The 19,489-nt window shown below is 45.9% G+C and overlaps 1 protein-coding gene across 1 annotated transcript in view; it reads right to left on the bottom strand.

Annotated features, from left to right (window-relative positions):
• The window catches only part of LOC144768004 (ovostatin-like), a 249,450-nt gene that overhangs the window by 195,238 nt on the left and 34,723 nt on the right, over positions 1-19,489 (bottom strand). Inside the window, exons 3-6 of the mRNA XM_078651396.1 lie at positions 16,538-16,682; positions 12,351-12,403; positions 9,264-9,284; positions 2,807-2,972 (exon numbers count right to left, since the gene is read on the bottom strand). Coding sequence (XP_078507522.1) covers positions 2,807-2,972; positions 9,264-9,284; positions 12,351-12,403; positions 16,538-16,682 — 385 coding nt within the window. The remainder of the gene's footprint in view (positions 1-2,806; positions 2,973-9,263; positions 9,285-12,350; positions 12,404-16,537; positions 16,683-19,489) is intronic.

Here is a 19,489-nt window from a genome sequence, read left to right as displayed (position 1 = left end):
GTGCATGCTAACACGTGCTTCCCTAGCCCCGTGTCCTTCCTCTGTTTCTCTGCTGTGCATGCTAACACGAGCTTCTCTAGACTTGTGTCCTTCCTCAGTTTCTCTGCTGTGCATGCTAACACGTGCTTCCCTAGCCCTGTGTCCTTCCTCTGTTTCTCTGCTGTGCATGCTAACACGAGCTTCCCTAGCCCTGTGTCCTTCCTCAGTTTCTCTGCTGTGCATGCTAACACGAGCTTCTCTAACCTTGTGTCCTTCCTCAGTTTCTCTGCTGTGCATTCTACACATGCTTCCACAGCCTTGTGTTCTTCCTCAGTTTCTCTGCTGTGCATTCTAGCATGTGCCTCCCTATCCCTGTGTCCTTCCTCAGTTTCTCTGCTGTGCATGCTAGCATGTGCCTCCCTATCCCTGTTTCCTTCCTCAGTTTCTCTGATGTGCATGCTAACACATGCTTCTACAGCCTTGTGTTCTTCCTCAGTTTCTCTGCTGTGCATTCTAGCATGTGCCTCCCTATCCCTGTGTCCTTCCTCAGTTTCTCTGCTGTGCATGCTAGCATGTGCCTCCCTATCCCTGTGTCCTTCCTCAGTTTCTCTGATGTGCATGCTAACACATGCTTCCCTAGCCCTGTTTCCTTCCTCAGTTTCTCTGCTGGGCATGCTAACACAAGCTTCCCTAGCCCTGTGTCCTTCCTCAGTTTCTCTGCTGTGCATGCTAGCATGTGCCTCCCTATCCCTGTGTCCTTCCTCAGTTTCTCTGCTGTGCATTCTACAGATGCTTCCCCAGCCCCGTGTCCTTCCTCAGTTTCTCTGCTGTGCATTCTACACATGCTTCCCTAGCCCTGTGTCCTCCCTCAGATTCTCTATTGTGCATGCTAGCACGAGCTTCCCTAGCCCCGTGTCCTTCCTCAGTTTCTCTGCTGTGCATGCTAACACATGCTTCCCTAGCCCTGTGTCCTTTCTCAGTTTCTCTGCTGTGCATGCTAGCATGTGCCTCCCTATCCCTGTTTCCTTCCTTAGTTTCTCTGCTGGGCATGCTAACACGAGCTTCCCTAGCCCCGTGTCCTTCCTCAGTTTCTCTGCTGGGCATGCTAACACGAGCTTCCCTAGCCCTGTGTCCTTTCTCAGTTTCTCTGCTGTGCATGCTAGCATGTGCCTCCCTATCCCTGTGTCCTTCCTCAGTTTCTCTGCTGTGCATGCTAACACGAGCTTCCCTAGCCCTGTGTCCTTCCTCAGTTTCTCTGCTGTGCATTCTACACATGCTTCCCTAGCCCCGTGTCCTTCCTCAGTTTCTCTGCTGTGCATGCTAGCACGAGCTTCCCTAGCCCCGTTTCCTTCCTCAGTTTCTCTGCTGTGCATGCTAACACGAGCTTCTCTAGCCTTGTGTCCTTCCTCAGTTTCTCTGCTGTGCATTCTACACATGCTTCCACAGCCTTGTGTTCTTCCTCAGTTTCTCTGCTGTGCATTCTAGCATGTGCCTCCCTATCCCTGTGTCCTTCCTCAGTTTCTCTGCTGTGCATGCTAGCATGTGCCTCCCTATCCCTGTGTCCTTCCACAGTTTCTCTGATGTGCATGCTAACACATGCTTCCCTAGCCCTGTTTCCTTCCTCAGTTTCTCTGCTGGGCATGCTAACACGAGCTTCCCTAGCCCTGTGTCCTTCCTCAGTTTCTCTGCTGGGCATGCTAACACGAGCTTCCCTAGCCCTGTGTCCTTTCTCAGTTTCTCTGCTGTGCAAGCTAGCATGTGCCTCCCTATCCCTGAGTCCTTCCTCAGTTTCTCTGCTGTGCATGCTAACACGAGCTTCCCTAGCCCTGTGTCCTTCCTCAGTTTCTCTGCTGTGCATTCTACACATGCTTCCCTAGCCCCGTGTCCTTCATCAGTTTCTCTGCTGTGCATGCTAGCACAAGCTTCCCTACCCCGTTTCCTTCCTCAGTTTCTCTGCTGTGCATGCTATCACGTGCTTCCCTAGCCCTGTGTCCTTCCTCAGTTTCTCTGCTGGGCATGCTAACACGAGCTTCCCTAGCCCTGTGTCCTTCCTCAGTTTCTCTGCTGTGCATGCTAACACGAGCTTCTCTAACCTTGTGTCCTTCCTCAGTTTCTCTGCTGTGCATTCTACACATGCTTCCACAGCCTTGTGTTCTTCCTCAGTTTCTCTGCTGTGCATTCTAGCATGTGCCTCCCTATCCCTGTGTCCTTCCTCAGTTTCTCTGCTGTGCATGCTAGCATGTGCCTCCCTATCCCTGTTTCCTTCCTCAGTTTCTCTGATGTGCATGCTAACACATGCTTCTACAGCCTTGTGTTCTTCCTCAGTTTCTCTGCTGTGCATGCTAGCATGTGCCTCCCTATCCCTGTGTCCTTCCTCAGTTTCTCTGCTGTGCATTCTACACATGCTTCCCTAGCCCCGTGTCCTTCCTCAGTTTCTCTGCTGTGCATTCTACACATGCTTCCCTAGCCCCGTTTCCTTCCTCAGTTTCTCTGCTGTGCATGCTAGCACGTGCTTCCCTAGCCCCGTGTCCTTCCTCAGTTTCTCTGCTGTGCATGCTAGCATGTGCCTCCCTATCCCTGTGTCCTTCCTCAGTTTCTCTGCTGTGCATGCTAGCACGTGCTTCCCTAGCCCCGTGTCCTTCCTCAGTTTCTCTGCTGTGCATGCTAGCACGTGCTTCCCTAGCCTTGTGTCCTTCCTCAGTTTCTCTGCTGTGCATGCTAGCACGTGCTTCCCTAGCCCTGTGTCCTGTTTCTGCATTGTGCAAGCCTCCTCGTGCGTATTCGAGAAGAAGCCTGCGCACCCTACACGCGCTATACAAGGACATACCATAACGTTTGACCTCAGCGGACATGGTAACCGTTTCTGAAGGAAAAGTTGCCCTCATTTGGTAGAACCCCGTGGAAGGTTCGGATGAAATCGTGAAACTTAACATGGCAAATGTGTCCTGCATCTCCACGTTCGTCTCTTGCTTCACAATATTCCCAGATGGATCCTGGGGAGAAAAAAAAAAGCTCTTGAAACCAGTTCTCCAACCATTTGTGCTTTCTTGAGTTGTCTTTTCATGCTCCCTAGAGGCCAAGGTGGAGGCATAGAGAGACAGCAGCTTTCCACATGTTTAGAGAGATAGCTTTATGTCTAGGCCTCCCCTTGAAAGTGGGGGGTGGCATTAAATACCTCAAATATTCGAGGACATAAAAGAGTTAATCCCAGAATATTTGGGGAAATTGCATTTGCGACAGTTGAAAATGCACCTTCATTATACAGTAAGAGTGTAGGTGGAATAATAGGTATCCTGCTATAAAATATTTCAAGGTTCTTTTTTCAATGCCTTCCCTCTGCTTAGGAGAGTAAGCACAGAGATAAGACTGCTTTTGGAGATCAAGAAAATAAAGTGAAGCACTGAAACGAATACTTTTTTCCTCCCACGCCCAATTTTTAAGGTGAAGCATACATATAAATATCAGTGGCGGTTCCTCATCTAAGGCGGAGGAGTGTTGTCCCACTGCTCTGCGAGCAGTAGTTAAAGGAAAAATAAAATGATAATAACCAACATTCTTATCATTTTAGTTTTCCTTTCCAGGTGTGTGGCGCGGTGGGGCTGCTCTGCTGAAAGAGCAGGGGCCGGGGAAAGAAGTGGATTGCCCACTCAAAGTGTGCATGAATGTTTGGCCGGCCCTCTCCGGCCAGCCAAACATTCATGCACACTTTGCATGTTCTCCACCAAGGCTGCACTACAGCCTGCATGGTGTACATGCCCAGGCTCCCATTCCCCATCTGAGCACCGAACCACGACACCCAGACCAATCACAAAGCTGTATGACAGCATCCCCCACCCAGCCTCACCATCTTCCATCCAGTAGGAGCCGCTCCTGAAAAATATGTCATGTCTCCACTGTGCAGTTTTGTCATCAATGATGTCATAGCAAATGTTGCAGGGATGTTATCGATGATTTCATAGAACATGCCATGAGTGATAAATGGGGTAATTAGCAGTGCATGGTGATTGTGCAAGATATAGTTACCGTAGGGCATAAGTTAACACCTTCCATGCTCGTCATGAGCCGTGGAACGCTCACACGCGGGGATACTTCCCCTGCTGTGCTGAGCGTTCCACGGGAACGTTGCAGCTGTGACGAGCTCAGCTCGCCATGAGCACCGGAGCGCCGTGCCTCATGACGAGCTGAGCTCGTCATGAGCATGGGGGCGCTGTGCGCGCCCTCCCCGCCCCCCAGCACAGCGGGGGAATTACCCCCCGCAGCGAAGGGGTTAAAGTTAGTTGAGATATCGATAACTGGTGAATTTCAGTATATTTACACTGACATTTTCACCTCACTATCATATTAGTTTAACTTTTGTTATTTTCAGTCATTTTCGAAGGTTTTTTTTTAATGTAGGGTAAGAAATAATTGCAATTCCTAACTATAACATCATTTTAACCTTTGGTTTTTTTCAGTGCATATCTAGGTTTGTTTAAGAGCGCGAGCAGGAAAACAAATGTCTGCTCCCACCCACAGTGCATTTTTAGAGCTCCCCCCCGTTTGGGAGAAGACATGCCCTTACTGCCTGCGTTCCTGTCCCTGCGCCTTTAATTTATGTACGGCTCTGGGAGATGAAGTCCCCAGGGCCTTAACAGGCTCACAGAGGGTGGGTGCACGTCCTCCTACAGTTTATATTGATGTCGGCCCAGCCGACCCCCCCATGGGGCTTTGCAGTGGTTAGGAGAGGATGACCACACCCCCTACCCTAAATACTGTAATGCGCAGCCATCCCCTGGCCATGGCCAACGCCAGGGTAGTTTTATTTTACTTGCAAGGGATCCCATGCCTTTTTTTTTTACTTAGATTTGCGGATCCTCTGCGAAATCTTGGTCAAATATATATTATTTTAAACAAATGGCTTTTGGCCCCGAGGATAGCATTGCAACCCATCTTCCTTTTGCCCACCATGACACCTCAGATTAGACCAAGCTATATGCAAATCAGTCTGGACCCTGCTCCAATAGGAACAGTCTCGCCTGAACTGCCAAGACAGGCCCTCTCCGAACCAGAAGACAAGCAACTTGAACTGGTTTTACTTTAATGGAGGCTCTTCAGTCGGGTGTAGCTTGGTTCCAGTGGTGCAGTAAGAAGGGGGCTTACAAGGGCAGAACTGGCCCTCGTTTACTTGTCTTTCAGTTTGGTGAGGACCTTTCCTGGCAGTTCGGGCTGAGGTTCCCATGAGGAGCAGAGTCAAGGCTGATTTGCATATGGCAGGGTCCAAACTAGGGGTGGGCGGAATTTGCGGAATTGCATTACACAAATCTCCGCGAAACGGTAAAAAAACTCAATGAACACGCAGAAATTCCGCGAACATGCGAATTGTGTGTTCGCAATGCTTGAATACTGTTCGCAATTGCTGTTTGCGTACTCGGGGGGAAATATCTCGCGAACACGCATTTTGAGAACGCGAGCAAGCAAAAATTTTGCGAACGCAAAATTACCCAAGTTCCGCAAACGGAACGGAATTTACTGCCCAGGCCTGGTCCAAACTGAGGTGGCATGGTGAGCAAAAGAACGATGGTTTGGGATGCTACCCGTGCAACAGCTACTGCTACTACTTAGACAAATAGCAAGCATTCCCCCATCAATCGATGTACCACGCTAAATGCCAAGGATATGCAAGTGCCCCTTGCTCACTGTGCTACTGAAACCAAGTTATACCTGGCTAAAGAGCCCTTATCAGGATAAAACCAGTCCTGGGTTGCTTGTGTTTACAATTTACTGGCAGATGCATCAACATAGCCGTTTGCTATTCCTAAATAGCGATTATTAAGAAATCGATATTTAGGAATAGCAAAAGCCTATGCATGTAGGAATCGATAGCGATTCCTAAACATTCCTTAATTGCTACTCGCAAATTGCTAGTGGCAATTAACCCCGTCTAGGCTGATGACGAGCTCAGCTCGTCAGGAGCGTAACCTGCCGTGCGCTCATGACGAGCTGAGCTCGTCATGTAACGCGGTATTTTTAAAATTACCGCGCACAGCGGGAAAAGCCGCCGCAGTGATGCGGTTAAGGAAAGCTGTACCATTTATTCCTATGGGCCTACAGGCCCATAGGAATGAATTGGAGATTGCATGAGCAATTTGCGAGTACCAATAGGTACTCGCAAATTGCTCATGTAATTTCAGGGTGCAAGGGTGTCAAAATGACACCCTGTTACACCCCTGAAACTGATCTCTGCACATATGTTGCACACACACATGCCCTAAGGGTATGTGTGTGCGCAACATGAAAAATGCACAAAAGTGCCTTTTTCAAAGTTTTAGCAAAGTTCAACTTCATGGTAATTTGCTACTCCTATTAGCGAATTAGCTATTTTGTGACTTTCATGCATTGCATTTAAGAAATCTCAGTTTGGGATTCCTTAAATGCAATCATAATTTAAGGAATCTCAAATTAGAGATTCCTTAAATTGCGATTTTTGCATTTGGGATGATGCATCCCAAATGCAAAAATACCGGGAGCAAAGGGGCAGATTCTGAGAATCTGCCCATTTGCGACTGGTATTTACTTTGATGCATATGCCTGTTAGTGAGGACCTGGCCTGGGAGTTGGGGCTGGGTGGGACTGCTACCATGAGGAGCAGGGTCAAGGCTCATTTGCACATGTACAGGTCCGAACAGAGGTGGCAAGGTGAGCAAAAGAACGAAGGGTTGTAATGCTACCCCAAATGATTGCCAGTGGTTAGACAAATTGTATGCTGTCCTTGCATCACCTTGTATGTGTTTGATGATTTTTGTATTCATCCTCTGACACAACCACAATAAAACACACACAAGCTAAGCAATATATGCGAGAAAAATGAAAAGAATACAAGTAGAAAAAAGAAACCACGCTGCTCTCTGGATACTGCCGGCTTTAGCTTACAATAACAATAGCACCACAAGGGCTCTGGGTGTTGGTGTTCCAGAGGTACTCCAACTAGTCTATTATTGTTGTAAAGTTCCAGCATGGCCGCAACATTTGGAACCACAGGGTTAGCCATTTTGGGATGATAACAGACTGATATCCTCTGGGCAACAAAATTCCATAATTAATCTCCTGGGTCTAGAATACGTGGCCTCCAGGGATGCGGAGCACTGCAGATGAAATTAGCAGCAAGCAAATGACCCATTAGCCCTATGGATAAATGTTTTATTTAATCATTTTATTACTACTCCATTGCAGATGGCTAAGAACAGATTTTCAGCAAAATTATTATAGTACAAAATATCTCCCATTAGAGTTTGTAAAATGAGTTAATCGACGCCAAAATCCTTCGGTACAAAGGTAATCTGTGACATTTAATGTAACAAAATATGTATCTATCTGTAGGCTTTTTACACAGAGAAATAACAATTTACCATTACATTCACTCAATGACTATAACGTTTGCTTTTCACAATCAATATGTCAGGCTTACTGCGTTTCTTACAACATTTTAAATAGCTCCCTCTAGGAACTCAATCTGTACAATAACCCGAGTAGCCGCTGGGAGGCACTGGCGCGCCAATAACGGCTACCAGTACATAGGTTGACTTGCCAAGTGGAACCAACATTACATGGGGTCTGATCACTTTCGAGAGAATTTGAACAGTGATCCTATTGCCCCCTGTATGAACTATAACGCCAACGCCCCCCCCGCTCCCTCGTGCATAAGGAAAGTGGGAGCATATCTCTCTCTCTCTATCTCTCCCTCTCTCTCTCGTGTATAATGAAAGTGGGAGCATCTCTCTCTCTCTCTCTCTCTCTCTCTCTCTCTCTCTCTCTCTCTCTCGCATAATGAATATGGGAGCATCTCTCTTTCTCTCGTTCATAAGGACAGTGGGAGCATCTCGCTCTCTCTTTCTCTCGTGCATAAGGAAAGTGGGAGCATCTCTCTCTTTCTCTCGTTCATAAGGACAGTGGGAGCATCTCGCTCTCTCTTTCTCTCGTGCATAAGGAAAGTGGGAGCATCTCTCTCTTTCTCTCGTTCATAAGGACAGTGGGAGCATCTCGCTCTCTCTTTCTCTCGTGCATAAGGAAAGTGGGAGCATCTCTCTCTCTCTTTCTCTTGTGCATAAGGAAAGTGGGAGCATCTCTCTCTCTCTTTCTCTCGTGCATAAGGAAAGTAGGAGCATCTCTCTCTCTTTCTCTCGTTCATAAGGACAGTGGGAGCATCTCGCTCTCTCTTTCTCTCGTGCATAATGAATGTGGGAGCATCTCTCTTTCTCTCTTTCTCTCGTTCATAAGGACAGTGAGAGCATCTCGCTCTCTCGTTCTCTTGTGCATAAGGAAAGTGGGAGCATATCTCTCTCTCTCTATCTCTCCCTCTCTCTCTCGTGTATAATGAAAGTGGGAGCATCTCTCTCTCTCTCTCTCTCTCTCTCTCTCTCTCTCTCTCTCTCTCGCATAATGAATATGGGAGCATCTCTCTTTCTCTCGTTCATAAGGACAGTGGGAGCATCTCGCTCTCTCTTTCTCTCGTGCATAAGGAAAGTGGGAGCATCTCTCTCTTTCTCTCGTTCATAAGGACAGTGGGAGCATCTCGCTCTCTCTTTCTCTCGTGCATAAGGAAAGTGGGAGCATCTCTCTCTTTCTCTCGTTCATAAGGACAGTGGGAGCATCTCGCTCTCTCTTTCTCTCGTGCATAAGGAAAGTGGGAGCATCTCTCTCTCTCTTTCTCTTGTGCATAAGGAAAGTGGGAGCATCTCTCTCTCTCTTTCTCTCGTGCATAAGGAAAGTAGGAGCATCTCTCTCTCTTTCTCTCGTTCATAAGGACAGTGGGAGCATCTCGCTCTCTCTTTCTCTCGTGCATAATGAATGTGGGAGCATCTCTCTTTCTCTCTTTCTCTCGTTCATAAGGACAGTGAGAGCATCTCGCTCTCTCGTTCTCTTGTGCATAAGGAAAGTGGGAGCATCTCTCTCTCTCTCTCTTTCTCTCGTGCATAAGGAAAGTGGGAGCATCTCTCTCTCTCTCTCGTGCATAAGGAAAGTGGGAGCATCATTCTCTCTCTTTCTCTCTCTCTCGTGCATAAGGAAAGTGGGAGCATCTCTCTCATAATGAAAGTGGGAGCATCTCTCTCGTGCAAAAGGAAAGTGGGAGCATCTTGCTCTCTCTCTTGCATAAGGAAAGTGGGAGCATCTCGCTCTCCCGCTCTCTCCTGCATAAGAAAAGTGGGAGCATCTCTCTCTCTCTCTCTCTCTCTCGTGCATAAGGAAAGTGGAAGCATCTCTCTCTCTTTCTCTTTCCAATTCGTATTTAAGGGCAGGATTTAACTCACCAACACTTGAAAGGTTGTAACCTGAAAAAGAAAAAAGGGTACATTTTGTGATTAATGGCAAGCGGAGGACAGACTCGTTGCATTTTCTTACACCACATTAGCTGACTGGAGCAAGAATGAACCACCCTCTGCTGAAAGGGGGTCCTTGTCTGTGACTTCTGAACCAACATAGGGGGAAATGACGTGGGGTGTCACTGAAAATGCGACTCACCAATCCCTTTTGAATTGTGCCCTTCTTCCACCTGACCAGTGCTTTAAATGGGCCGGTACTGTCCGGTACGGAGTACCAGCACTTTTTTATTTTGAGAGGGAGAGTACTGGCACTTCTCAAGAGAAATGCTATACATTTAATGGGGAACATCCTTTACAACGCGGTAATGACACCGCAGTGCCATTACAACGCGGGTTTCACAACGCAAGTCGTTACCACGACTTGTGCTGGAGGGCGCTCTAGGCTAAGAAATAGTAGATTTACTATTCCAACACCTTCCCTACTGTACGTAGGCTGGAGTTGGAATAGTAAATCTTACTATTCCTAAGTCCAGCACCCTACAGCGCAAGTCGTGGTAACGACTTGCGTTGTAAAACCTGCGTTGTGATGGTCTGCGGTGTTTTATACCGCGTTGTACCGTCATACATCCCTTTTAATTGGAGAGTACCGCCACTTCTCATAACCAAACAGGTACTCTGTTATAGAGTACCTGCACTTCTATTTTTCCATTTAAAGCACTGCACCTGACATCTCCATGTCAACATCATTACCACTAGGTCCTTTGCCCCATTCATTACGTCATGAGGGTACTCTCTCCTGGACAGAAAGAAAGACGGGACAATACAAAAGGAAGCCCCACCCACCACCAGGTCCTTTATAACCAGCAGCTCACCCAGAATCCTTCTGTGGTTTCATTTTGTCCTGGACGTGGATGCAGGAAAAGGATTCTTCGAGGGAGGGCTTGTGGGGTTGCAGGTTTTTTCTTCCATTCATCGCAGCATTTTTGTAGGAGTTGCACCTTATTGCGAGCAGCGGTAGACTCCTTAAGGTCTTGATTCACCGCGGGGAGATTGAATCCCGAGAGGATGATGCAGTGGCATACCATTAGGATGGAGGCTGAGCTGCAAAGGGCTTTCTCTGGCACGTATCCAGGAAAAGCTTGGCACAGATCTGCAAACGGATTGGGACACCATAACTGGATCTTTTTGCACCCTGGAGCAATGCAAAGCTTCGCAGATTCTGATTCAGGTTTCAGGAGAAGGGAGCTTGGGGGAGAGATGCTCGACTGATGCAGTGGCCTTGAGAACTCCTGGTGCTGCCTAACCATTGATGTTCTTCACGTCCCTGGCTACCATGCCTTCACTGACCTGAAGAAGTCTCATTCTTGAGACGAAACGCGTTGGCTAAAAGGAAAATTCTCATGTAAAAAAGGTATAGCCACAGATGTGAGCAGGTGCAGGCTTCTCTTGCCTCAACCCTTGTGCGTAATTTTTTCGCCTTGAGAACTTCTTTATACTTTCACTCCTTTTTCTCTGATTCCAAAGATGATGGCAAAAATTCACATGGAGGGACTTAAAGTCATTGGGTTAGTTCCCTCTGGCCGAGACACTCTCGGTTCCTGATCCTCAAGGGAATGTCTCAATGTCCACCATGGTTCTCCTCTAAACATAACTCTTTCAGTTTGGAGGTTGAGTGATCAACCTTATTAAGTAAGGGACCTCCTATTCTTCTGTAAACAATTCTGAATTTCAGGGGCCATTTGACCTTGAAGGCTTCTTCTAGATACAGATCTGCTTTTCACAATTAGTGTTTTTGTGTGTGATCTTTCTGGTTCCTCTCCTCCTTTTTCAGCAATCATGCAATTCCTGGTGGACAGTTTTCATCTTCATGTTTCCATTTCCACTCTTAAGACTCACTGGTTTTGTATTAAGACATTTTGGCAGAGTTTTCAGAAACTAAAAAGAAAGGAGTCGATGGTCGCGAAGGTCTTGAAGAGCTTTTCTATCTCCAGACATACGTCAAAATCTACGTCGACGCCCGAGATCTGGCTACGGTGCTTAAAACCTTGCAACCTCCCCCTTTTGACAGACCATCTGGTTGCGACACTTGGACAAATTGTTTAGATGCAAAAAATGCAACCATGTCTACTCTCATCAGGTGGTTAAAATCTGCAATTCTTCAGATGGATCAGGATTCCTCTGGTGCTGCTGTTGTTCAGGGGAGGTCCATGAGGGGCATGTCCCCCTCTCTGGCAGAGTTTCAAGGAGTTTCGATTACAGGAATCTACTGGGTGTCTACTTGGGCTCTGGATTCTACTTTCATCAAGCGTTACAGACTGAATAATGTCTTGAGGGGAACACAAACTTTGGTGTGGGGGTTCTAAAGTCAGCAATGGGGTCATCTGGGCTGCTCTCTTAAGAGTATGCATGAACAGGTTTGGGTGTATAGTTTTATCGTTTGGTCGACTTCATTGTCAAAGACATGTGAATTGGGGTGAGGACAAGTGACGCAGAGGTAATTCCGCGATTACGGTCAGTCCTAATCTTCACAGTCATTACAAAGTCTGTACGTCTGTACTTTTGACAATTGCTTGGATATAACAGGAGGATTCTGAGTAAGTTACCAATTATATGGCATCCAGGTGGGTGGGTGGCACTTACTTTTGAACTTGTGTTTCTTGGTGTGCTGGGAGGAGTACCCTCATTGACATAATGGCTGTGACGAGGACGAGTAGGACTAAGAGTAATGAAGATTAACGGAAAGTAATCGGGGCATTGTATGTTCTCCCAAGATACCCATGCCTTTTTGCTAGATTGTCCCCACATCACATTACATCTTTATCTGCCTCTCCCACTGCTTCCTCAATCTGGATGAACGTTATTCCCTTCTTCCCACCTCATCCTTGTGTTTAACGTATCCCCTAGCCTTTAACGCGGTCACCCAAAAAAGAAACACCCCTTATTCCTCCCCATACATCATTCCAACGCGGATGCAGATTTGCTGCACGATTGATGAAGTAATTATGCACTCTGCAATGAATACAAATACCACACTTCAGGTGTGGGATAAATTAATATGAAGGTCACGTCACTCACCGTTTGGGGTTCCGGACGTAAGTTGCCGTTCAAGCAGGTTACTCGACATCGCACTGTGGATGGAACAAAAAGAGATTAATAATGACTATCATCACATGTTTGACTGCTCTTTGAGTGAGGTCCCAGGAGATGATTCTGGTTATACTATTCTTCAAACACCCCTCCAACTAGGCCTTTACCAGGGCTTTAACTTTAAGTAGGATGAAAAAAGATGGGCGTCTGTAAAGAGGGCGTGGCCAGAGAAGCGTACCAACCAATCGTTTACAAAAGGTGGGGCCTATGCAATAAAGGGTGTGGCTTAAAATGGAAACTAAAGTCCTGTGCTTCACACAGTATGCTACTGAGCGATATTTGGGTGCCTCTCTGGATTTTCTGATGTTGCATCCTGACATATAAGCAATAATGCACAAGCACTTCAAACAAGCCAATCCTAAGGTCTGTGGCAAAGCTTCCGAGCAGCATTAAATGAATAAGAAACAACCATGATTTTGTTGTGCACGATTAGATCACTTAGGGCTAGATGTATGTAACTTGGAAATACCGATTCCTAAATACCGAATTTTACCGATTCGGTATTTAGGAATCGGTATTTCAGATGTAGGTAAGAATTCGGTAAAAAATACCGAATTCTTAATATTCGTTATTACCTAATCGGTAATTGAGATTCGGTAATAACCAATACCTACACATTCATTCCTATGGGCTTTGAGGCCCATAGGAATGAATGTGAAGACATTCTGTATTACCGATTCGGTATTACCGAATCGGTAATACCGGGAGGGGGCATGGATGTGTGCCACATGTCACATAAAAAAAAAGCAGGAAAGTGCTTTTTTTAAGGAATTCGATAATTACCACCAACTTGAAGTTGGTGGTAATTACCGATTCCTAAAGGCACAAAAGCAATCTTTTAAGTGCTACCTACATTGCATTTAAGGAATCGGTATTACCGATTCCTTAACCCCTTCGATGCTCATGACGGAACGGTTCTGTCATGAGCGTCGGTTGGCCTGTGCTCATGACGGAACCGTTCCATCATGAGCCGGTAGGCTCATTAGAACTTTCAGCACAGCGCAGGAATCTGCGCCGCGCTGAAGGTGTTAAATGCAAGGCCATAAGGAATCGGTATTTACCGATTCCTTAATACTGAATCCTCCCTACATCTCAAATGCCTAAATACCGGTCGGTAACGGTGAAATTTAACGAATTTCACCGTTACCGACCGGTATTGGGCCACCTACATATGGCCCAAAATGTTTAAATTCTGAATGTATGAGGCTGTGAACTAATCATTACGAAGGGCTGTTGAGGAGTAGTGGTCTGATATTCTCCATCTGCATAGCTCACACCTCTCTTTCCTCTTCGCCATGGCTTTTCACTCTCTTCTGCACTTACTCGCTTCCGATTCCTCCACTTGGTCACTCCCTCTACACACACAATCCACCCACTCACCTGCATTTTCTTTGCCATTGGTGCTGTCCATATTTCTACAACTAGGAAACTCTTTCACACACTTTCCCACAGTTACAATTGGTGCATATGTGTCCATCGTACTTGTTGCTCTGTAGAGAGGCCAAAGATAGGATGGGAACATAGGGCCCGATGTAGGTCGCCAAATACCGGTCGGTAATGGCCGATTTCGGCCGTTACTGACCGGTATTTGGTATTTGACATGTAGGGGGCTTCAATCTTACAGAATCGGTAAATGTACCGATTCGGTAAATTTACAGATTCGGTAACATACCGAATCGGTAAATCAAGATGTAGGTGGCACTGAAAACAGTGCCACAGGCCCCTAAGAATTCGTTATTTACCATCAAATACTATTTGATGGTAAATAACGAATTCCTGTATACATGCACATGTGTGCATGTACACCTGTGACAAGGCCCATAGGAATCAATGGCAATTACCGAATCGGTAAATACCAATTCGGTAATTACCTAATTTTAAAGAGTCGGTAATTTATTCGGTAAAAATACCTACCTAGCATTTACCGATTTGTAAATACCGAATCGGTAAAATTCGGTATTTACGAATCGGTAAACACTATTTACCTACATCTAGCCCATAGTCTGACCACCTTTATTACCTACTGTCAGGCACTGTGAGAAGCTCACATCACCTGCAGCCTCATCTTCAGAGCACTCAGTCGTGCCTGTCATAAACACCCATCCACAAACTGAAGTCACTCGGAGGCCTGGAGTAGACCCATTCCACAGTCTGCACTTACAAAAGCTACAGGTTGCTTGAAAAAAAACATGGTAGGAACACAACATTTGAAAAAAGCAAACAATCTCAGGCAATGCAAGATGGAATAAGCTTTGAAATATAAACAGGTACTTCATTGCTGATGTGGATTATTTTAAGAGTGTGTAGAGTCACTGTCGACAAATCGAGCAACGTTTTTGCCTGTAAAGTTAAGGACATGAATACAAGGCCTGACATTAGACCCGTTTTTAAAGTCAGCTTTTAATTACTTCTGGGTCCGAGATCTTCCCCACTGTAAACGGATGTATGTCATTATAACGCATGCTTTTACCACGCATGCCTTTACAACGCAGGTTTTACAACGCAAGTCGTTACAACGACTTGCGTTGGGGGGCGCTGGATAGTGGAATAGTTTAATTTACTATTCCAACTCCAGTCCCGTGGATAGTAGGGAAGGTTTTGGATAGTAAATTAAACTATTCCCTATCCTACAGCGCCCTCCAGCGCAAGTCGTTGTAATGACTTGCGTTGTAAATCCTGCGTTGTAAAGGTACTGCGTGGTAAAAGTTGCGTCATAAAGGATGTTTCCCCTTTAAACCCTGACCATTAAACTTCCTTCTCCTCTATGCAGGAGATAGCCCAGGGGAAAAAAAGCCCCCTCCAGTGGCGGTTTGCAGTTCCTAGAGGAGGGGATGTAGAACAGACCCACCTCCTATCCCAGTGAGGGAGGGGGGGAGGGGCATAGACTAATTTCCTGCAACACACATCCCTGCCAATTCATGCAGTCAGCGACCGCCATTACCTTTCATTTGATTTTTCTCTCCAAATGTGTCACCTCACTTAAGGTGGCATTCTTAGCGACAAGGAGGTTGGCCCACCTGGCCAAACCTGTCCAGGTGCCTAGGGCCTCATTTATGAGGCTGTGCATCACTTTTACGCCGCTGGTGCGTCACTTTTTGTGACGCACCAGTGGCGTAAAAAATGCGCCTTGTTGCGCCATATTTACAAAGCGACGCATCTAGGTAGATGCGTCACTTTGTAAACCCCTGTGCCCCATTATACCTGCGCCAGGTATAATGTATGCAAGGGGGGCGTATTGACGCAAGGAAGGGTCATGGAAGTGACGCAGTGAAATCTATGAGATTTCACTGCGTCACTTTTAGGACGCCGTTGCGTCAAAATCTTGCGCCTGCCTAACAGCAGGCGTAAGGCTTGCCCCATGTGAAAGGACGCTTTGCTGGAGTTGCGTCACTTTTGTGACACACTGCAGCAATGCATCACTTTTGCGCTAACAGATACATCAGAAATACTGACGTATCTGTAACTCCTTGCGACATGATGCGTCATACAGTAAATATGACGCATCAGGTATGTCGCAAGAAGTGCGCACGGAGAAGTGACGCATCGCTGCTTTCACGCAGAGATGCGTCATTTCTCATAAATGAGGCCCCTAGTCCTTCCACAGTATTCCACGTGAGGGGTGAACATATGAGTGGGCGGTAGGTTTGTAACCCAACAAATATCATGCGATTCTGGGCAAATCACTTCATCTCCCTGTGACCTAAACAATTATTCTGACATTGTCTAATGTAATCTGTAATAACTAATACCCATGGGCCGAGCTCAAGCTATAGAAACGGCAAAAAATAAAAATATAAATAAAATAAAATCAACTATCAAGAACTGGAAATGCAAATGCCTTTAACCCCTTCGGGGCTGATGACGAGCTCAGCTCGTCATGGGCGTAACCTGCCCTACGCTGATGACGAGCTGAGCTCGTCACGTAACGCGGGTTTTTTAAAATCGCAGCGCGCATCGGGAAAACCGCTAGCGCGCATGCGGTTAAGAGGACAATTGTGTCAACCCCGATGCAATGAAAACAACAAGAGCTGTAGATTGGCGGGTCCACCGAGCCTGCCATGCGAGGCCTCAAGTCCACTCGGCCACCCCCATCAGCGCATCTGCTCGTTCCTTACTTGTCTCCCCAGGCTTGTAGATCTGCTTCTCCATCTGCCCAACGCAAAAAGGTTTCACGCCGTTGACCACCACGTTCCGTTGAGTGCTCTGATTTCCAGAGATCACGATCAAGGAGGCGAGAGTAGGAAAGGCCACACTTGGGATCTGTAGAAACACAGAATGGGACATTAAAACACATAAGGAGACGTCAGCCTTCAGCCCCCCTGCAGCAGCACCCATTATCCTGAATCTTTCTTCCCCATACCGTCACTGCACATACTTTTATAACGAATCTACCATCACTCCGCATACTTTTATAACGAATCTACTATAGCCCCGCAATGCCATTATAACGCATGGCATTACATGTTATATGCTTTTACCACGCATACATTTACAACGAAATTTGTTATAAATACATGAATGGTAAAAGCATTTTTTTTTCATATGTTAGGATAAGGTAAGTATGAGTATAGGGGTATATGTTTTGGAGTGATTGGGTATGTTTAGGGCTCAGGGCTAGGTTTGGGTTTTGGGGTGCAGGGTGTATTTTAGGGTTCAGGGCTAGGTTTGGGTGTTGGAGTACAGGGGTATTTTTAGGGTTCATGGCTAGGTATGGGTTTTGGGGTACAGAGGTATTTTTAAGATTCAAGGCTAGGTTTAGGTTTTGGGGAACAGGGGTATTTTTAGGGTTCAGGGCTAGGTTTGGGTTACCAGGGTATTTTTAGGGTTCAGGGCTAGGTTTGGGGTTTGGGGAACAGGGGTATTTTAAGGGTCAGGGCTAGGTTTGGGTTTTGGGGTACAGGGGTATTTTTAGTGTTCAGGGCTAGGTTTGGGTTTTGGGGAACAGGGGTATTTTTAGGGTTCAGAGCTAGGTTTGGGTTTTGGGGTACAGGGGTATTTTTAGAGTTCAGGGCTAGGTTTGGGTTTTGGGGTGCAGGGTGTATTTTTAGGCTTCAGGGCTAGGTTTGGGTTTTGGGGTACAGGGGTATTTTTAGGGTTCAGTGCTAGGTTTGGGTTTTGGGGTATAGGGGTATTTTTAGGGTTCAGGGCTAGGTATAGGGTTTGGGGTACAGGGTTATTTTTAGGGTTCAGGGCTAGGTATGGATTTTCGGGTACAGGGGTATTTTTAGGGTTCAGGGCTAGGTATGGGTTTTGGGGCACAGGGATATTTTTAGGGTTCAGGGCTATGTTTGGGTTTTGGGGTACAGGGGTATTTTTAGGGTTCAGGGCTAGGTTTGGGTTTTGGGGTACAGGGGTATTTTTAGGGTTCAGGGCTAGGTTTAGGTTTTGGGGTACAGGGGTATTTTTAGGGTTCAGGGCTAGGTTTGGGTTTTGGGGTACAGGGGTATTTTTAGGGTCAGTGCTAGGTATGGGTTTTGGGGTACAGGGATATTTTTAGGGTTCAGGATGGGTTACTGTTTAAGGGTGCTGGGGTATCTTAAGGAGTAAGGGTGGGTTGTGATTATGGGGTGCAGGGGTAATTAAAGGGACCAGGCTGGGATAATTTTTTTAGGGTGTACAGGGTAATTAAAAAAAAACTAATATATGTATATATATATATATATATACATACAAATATATATGTTTAATATATATATATAGAGATACACAAATATAAATATAAATAATTCAATTTAAATTAAGAATTTTTTTTTTAAATTATGAAAAATATATGTGTGTGTATATATATATATATATATATATATATATATATATATGTGTGTACATATATATATTTAAATAAAGTACTTTTACAAAGTATATGCCTTCACCACGCATGCCTTTGTGTTGTAATAGCATGCGTGCTAAAGGCATATGCGGAGTAAATATTTGCGGGGTCATGGTATTAAGTTGTAAACGCACTTGCGTTATATAAAATGCGGATATTATCCCGCGGAATAACGTCACATATTCCTTCAGACATGTCCAGTGCCACCCAAGCCTTCCATCACAGATCTAGAACTCCTTGCCTCTCCTTTCACCCTCAATACAGGGGGGGTAGAAGAGGTTAAGAGCAGGATTCTGATACTACTCGATATAAGATAAAAAGGAGGGATATTTTGGATGAAAATCGGGGTCAGCCTTCCGTTCCTTCAGAATGAACCAATGGGTTCTGTAGGAGTGGAGGCAGGAATGCACCTAAGAAAAGAAGCATGCTTTAAATTTTCTTTAGAGAAAAATATTTTTCACAAGGATACTGGATACTTCTGTGCTCTGTTCAATACACATGTGATCAGCAGAGTGCTAAGGGGTGGGCTATTGGAGTTAGAGGGGCAGCAGTGCCTAATTTAAGCCAGTGGTTTCTGGTGCTTAGCACCACCACGTAATAGTCAACACCAGCGCTTGTGACAGTCTGCCACAGGGTGGCGCTGTTTGGCTAATTTAGAGAGGACTACAGCAACAGTCAATGATTAATTCAAAATAGATTAAAATAATTATTACCTGCCGCTCAAGCCATTCTTATAGCTTTGGGGTACTGCAATAGTCCGAACTGTCACACTTGTATTAGTGGGATGGTTAGTAGTTGTGTTTTTACTATTATTGGCAATGTGGCAGGGGCAATGTGTGGTGTAAGCTGCTGTGGCCTCCTGACAGGAGAACTGATGCTTATTTTTTTATTTTTTTAACAAATAAATCATTGCGGCAGATTCACAGTCTGGTGGGCGAACCACCTGTCTTTTAGGGTGGTGTAAGTAATATCCTCTGCCACCCCGATGGGCCACTGCCTGCCCTATTTAGAGATCAGTGCTATCCCACTGGATTTTTTTTTTTAACAATGATCCCAAATCCTGGGAGTTTCCTTTCAGGAAGCTGGGGTGATTTTTTATTTTTATTTTCTGTATGGCGATGCCTGTTTTTTCCTCGTGGTGATTGGCAGAAAAATACAATGTATTAGACTGTCTGCTCTACATGGGGGGGGGTTAGATGTTGTTGCTGTGACAGCCCTACTCCAACAGCTGACTGGAGTA

The sequence above is a fragment of the Lissotriton helveticus genome, chromosome 7 (genome assembly GCF_964261635.1).
Source record: "Lissotriton helveticus chromosome 7, aLisHel1.1, whole genome shotgun sequence".
NCBI classification, from domain to species: Eukaryota; Metazoa; Chordata; class Amphibia; order Caudata; family Salamandridae; genus Lissotriton; species Lissotriton helveticus.
The sequence above is the reverse complement of the archived record's forward strand: the minus strand, read 5'-3'. Positions and strand labels throughout refer to the sequence as shown.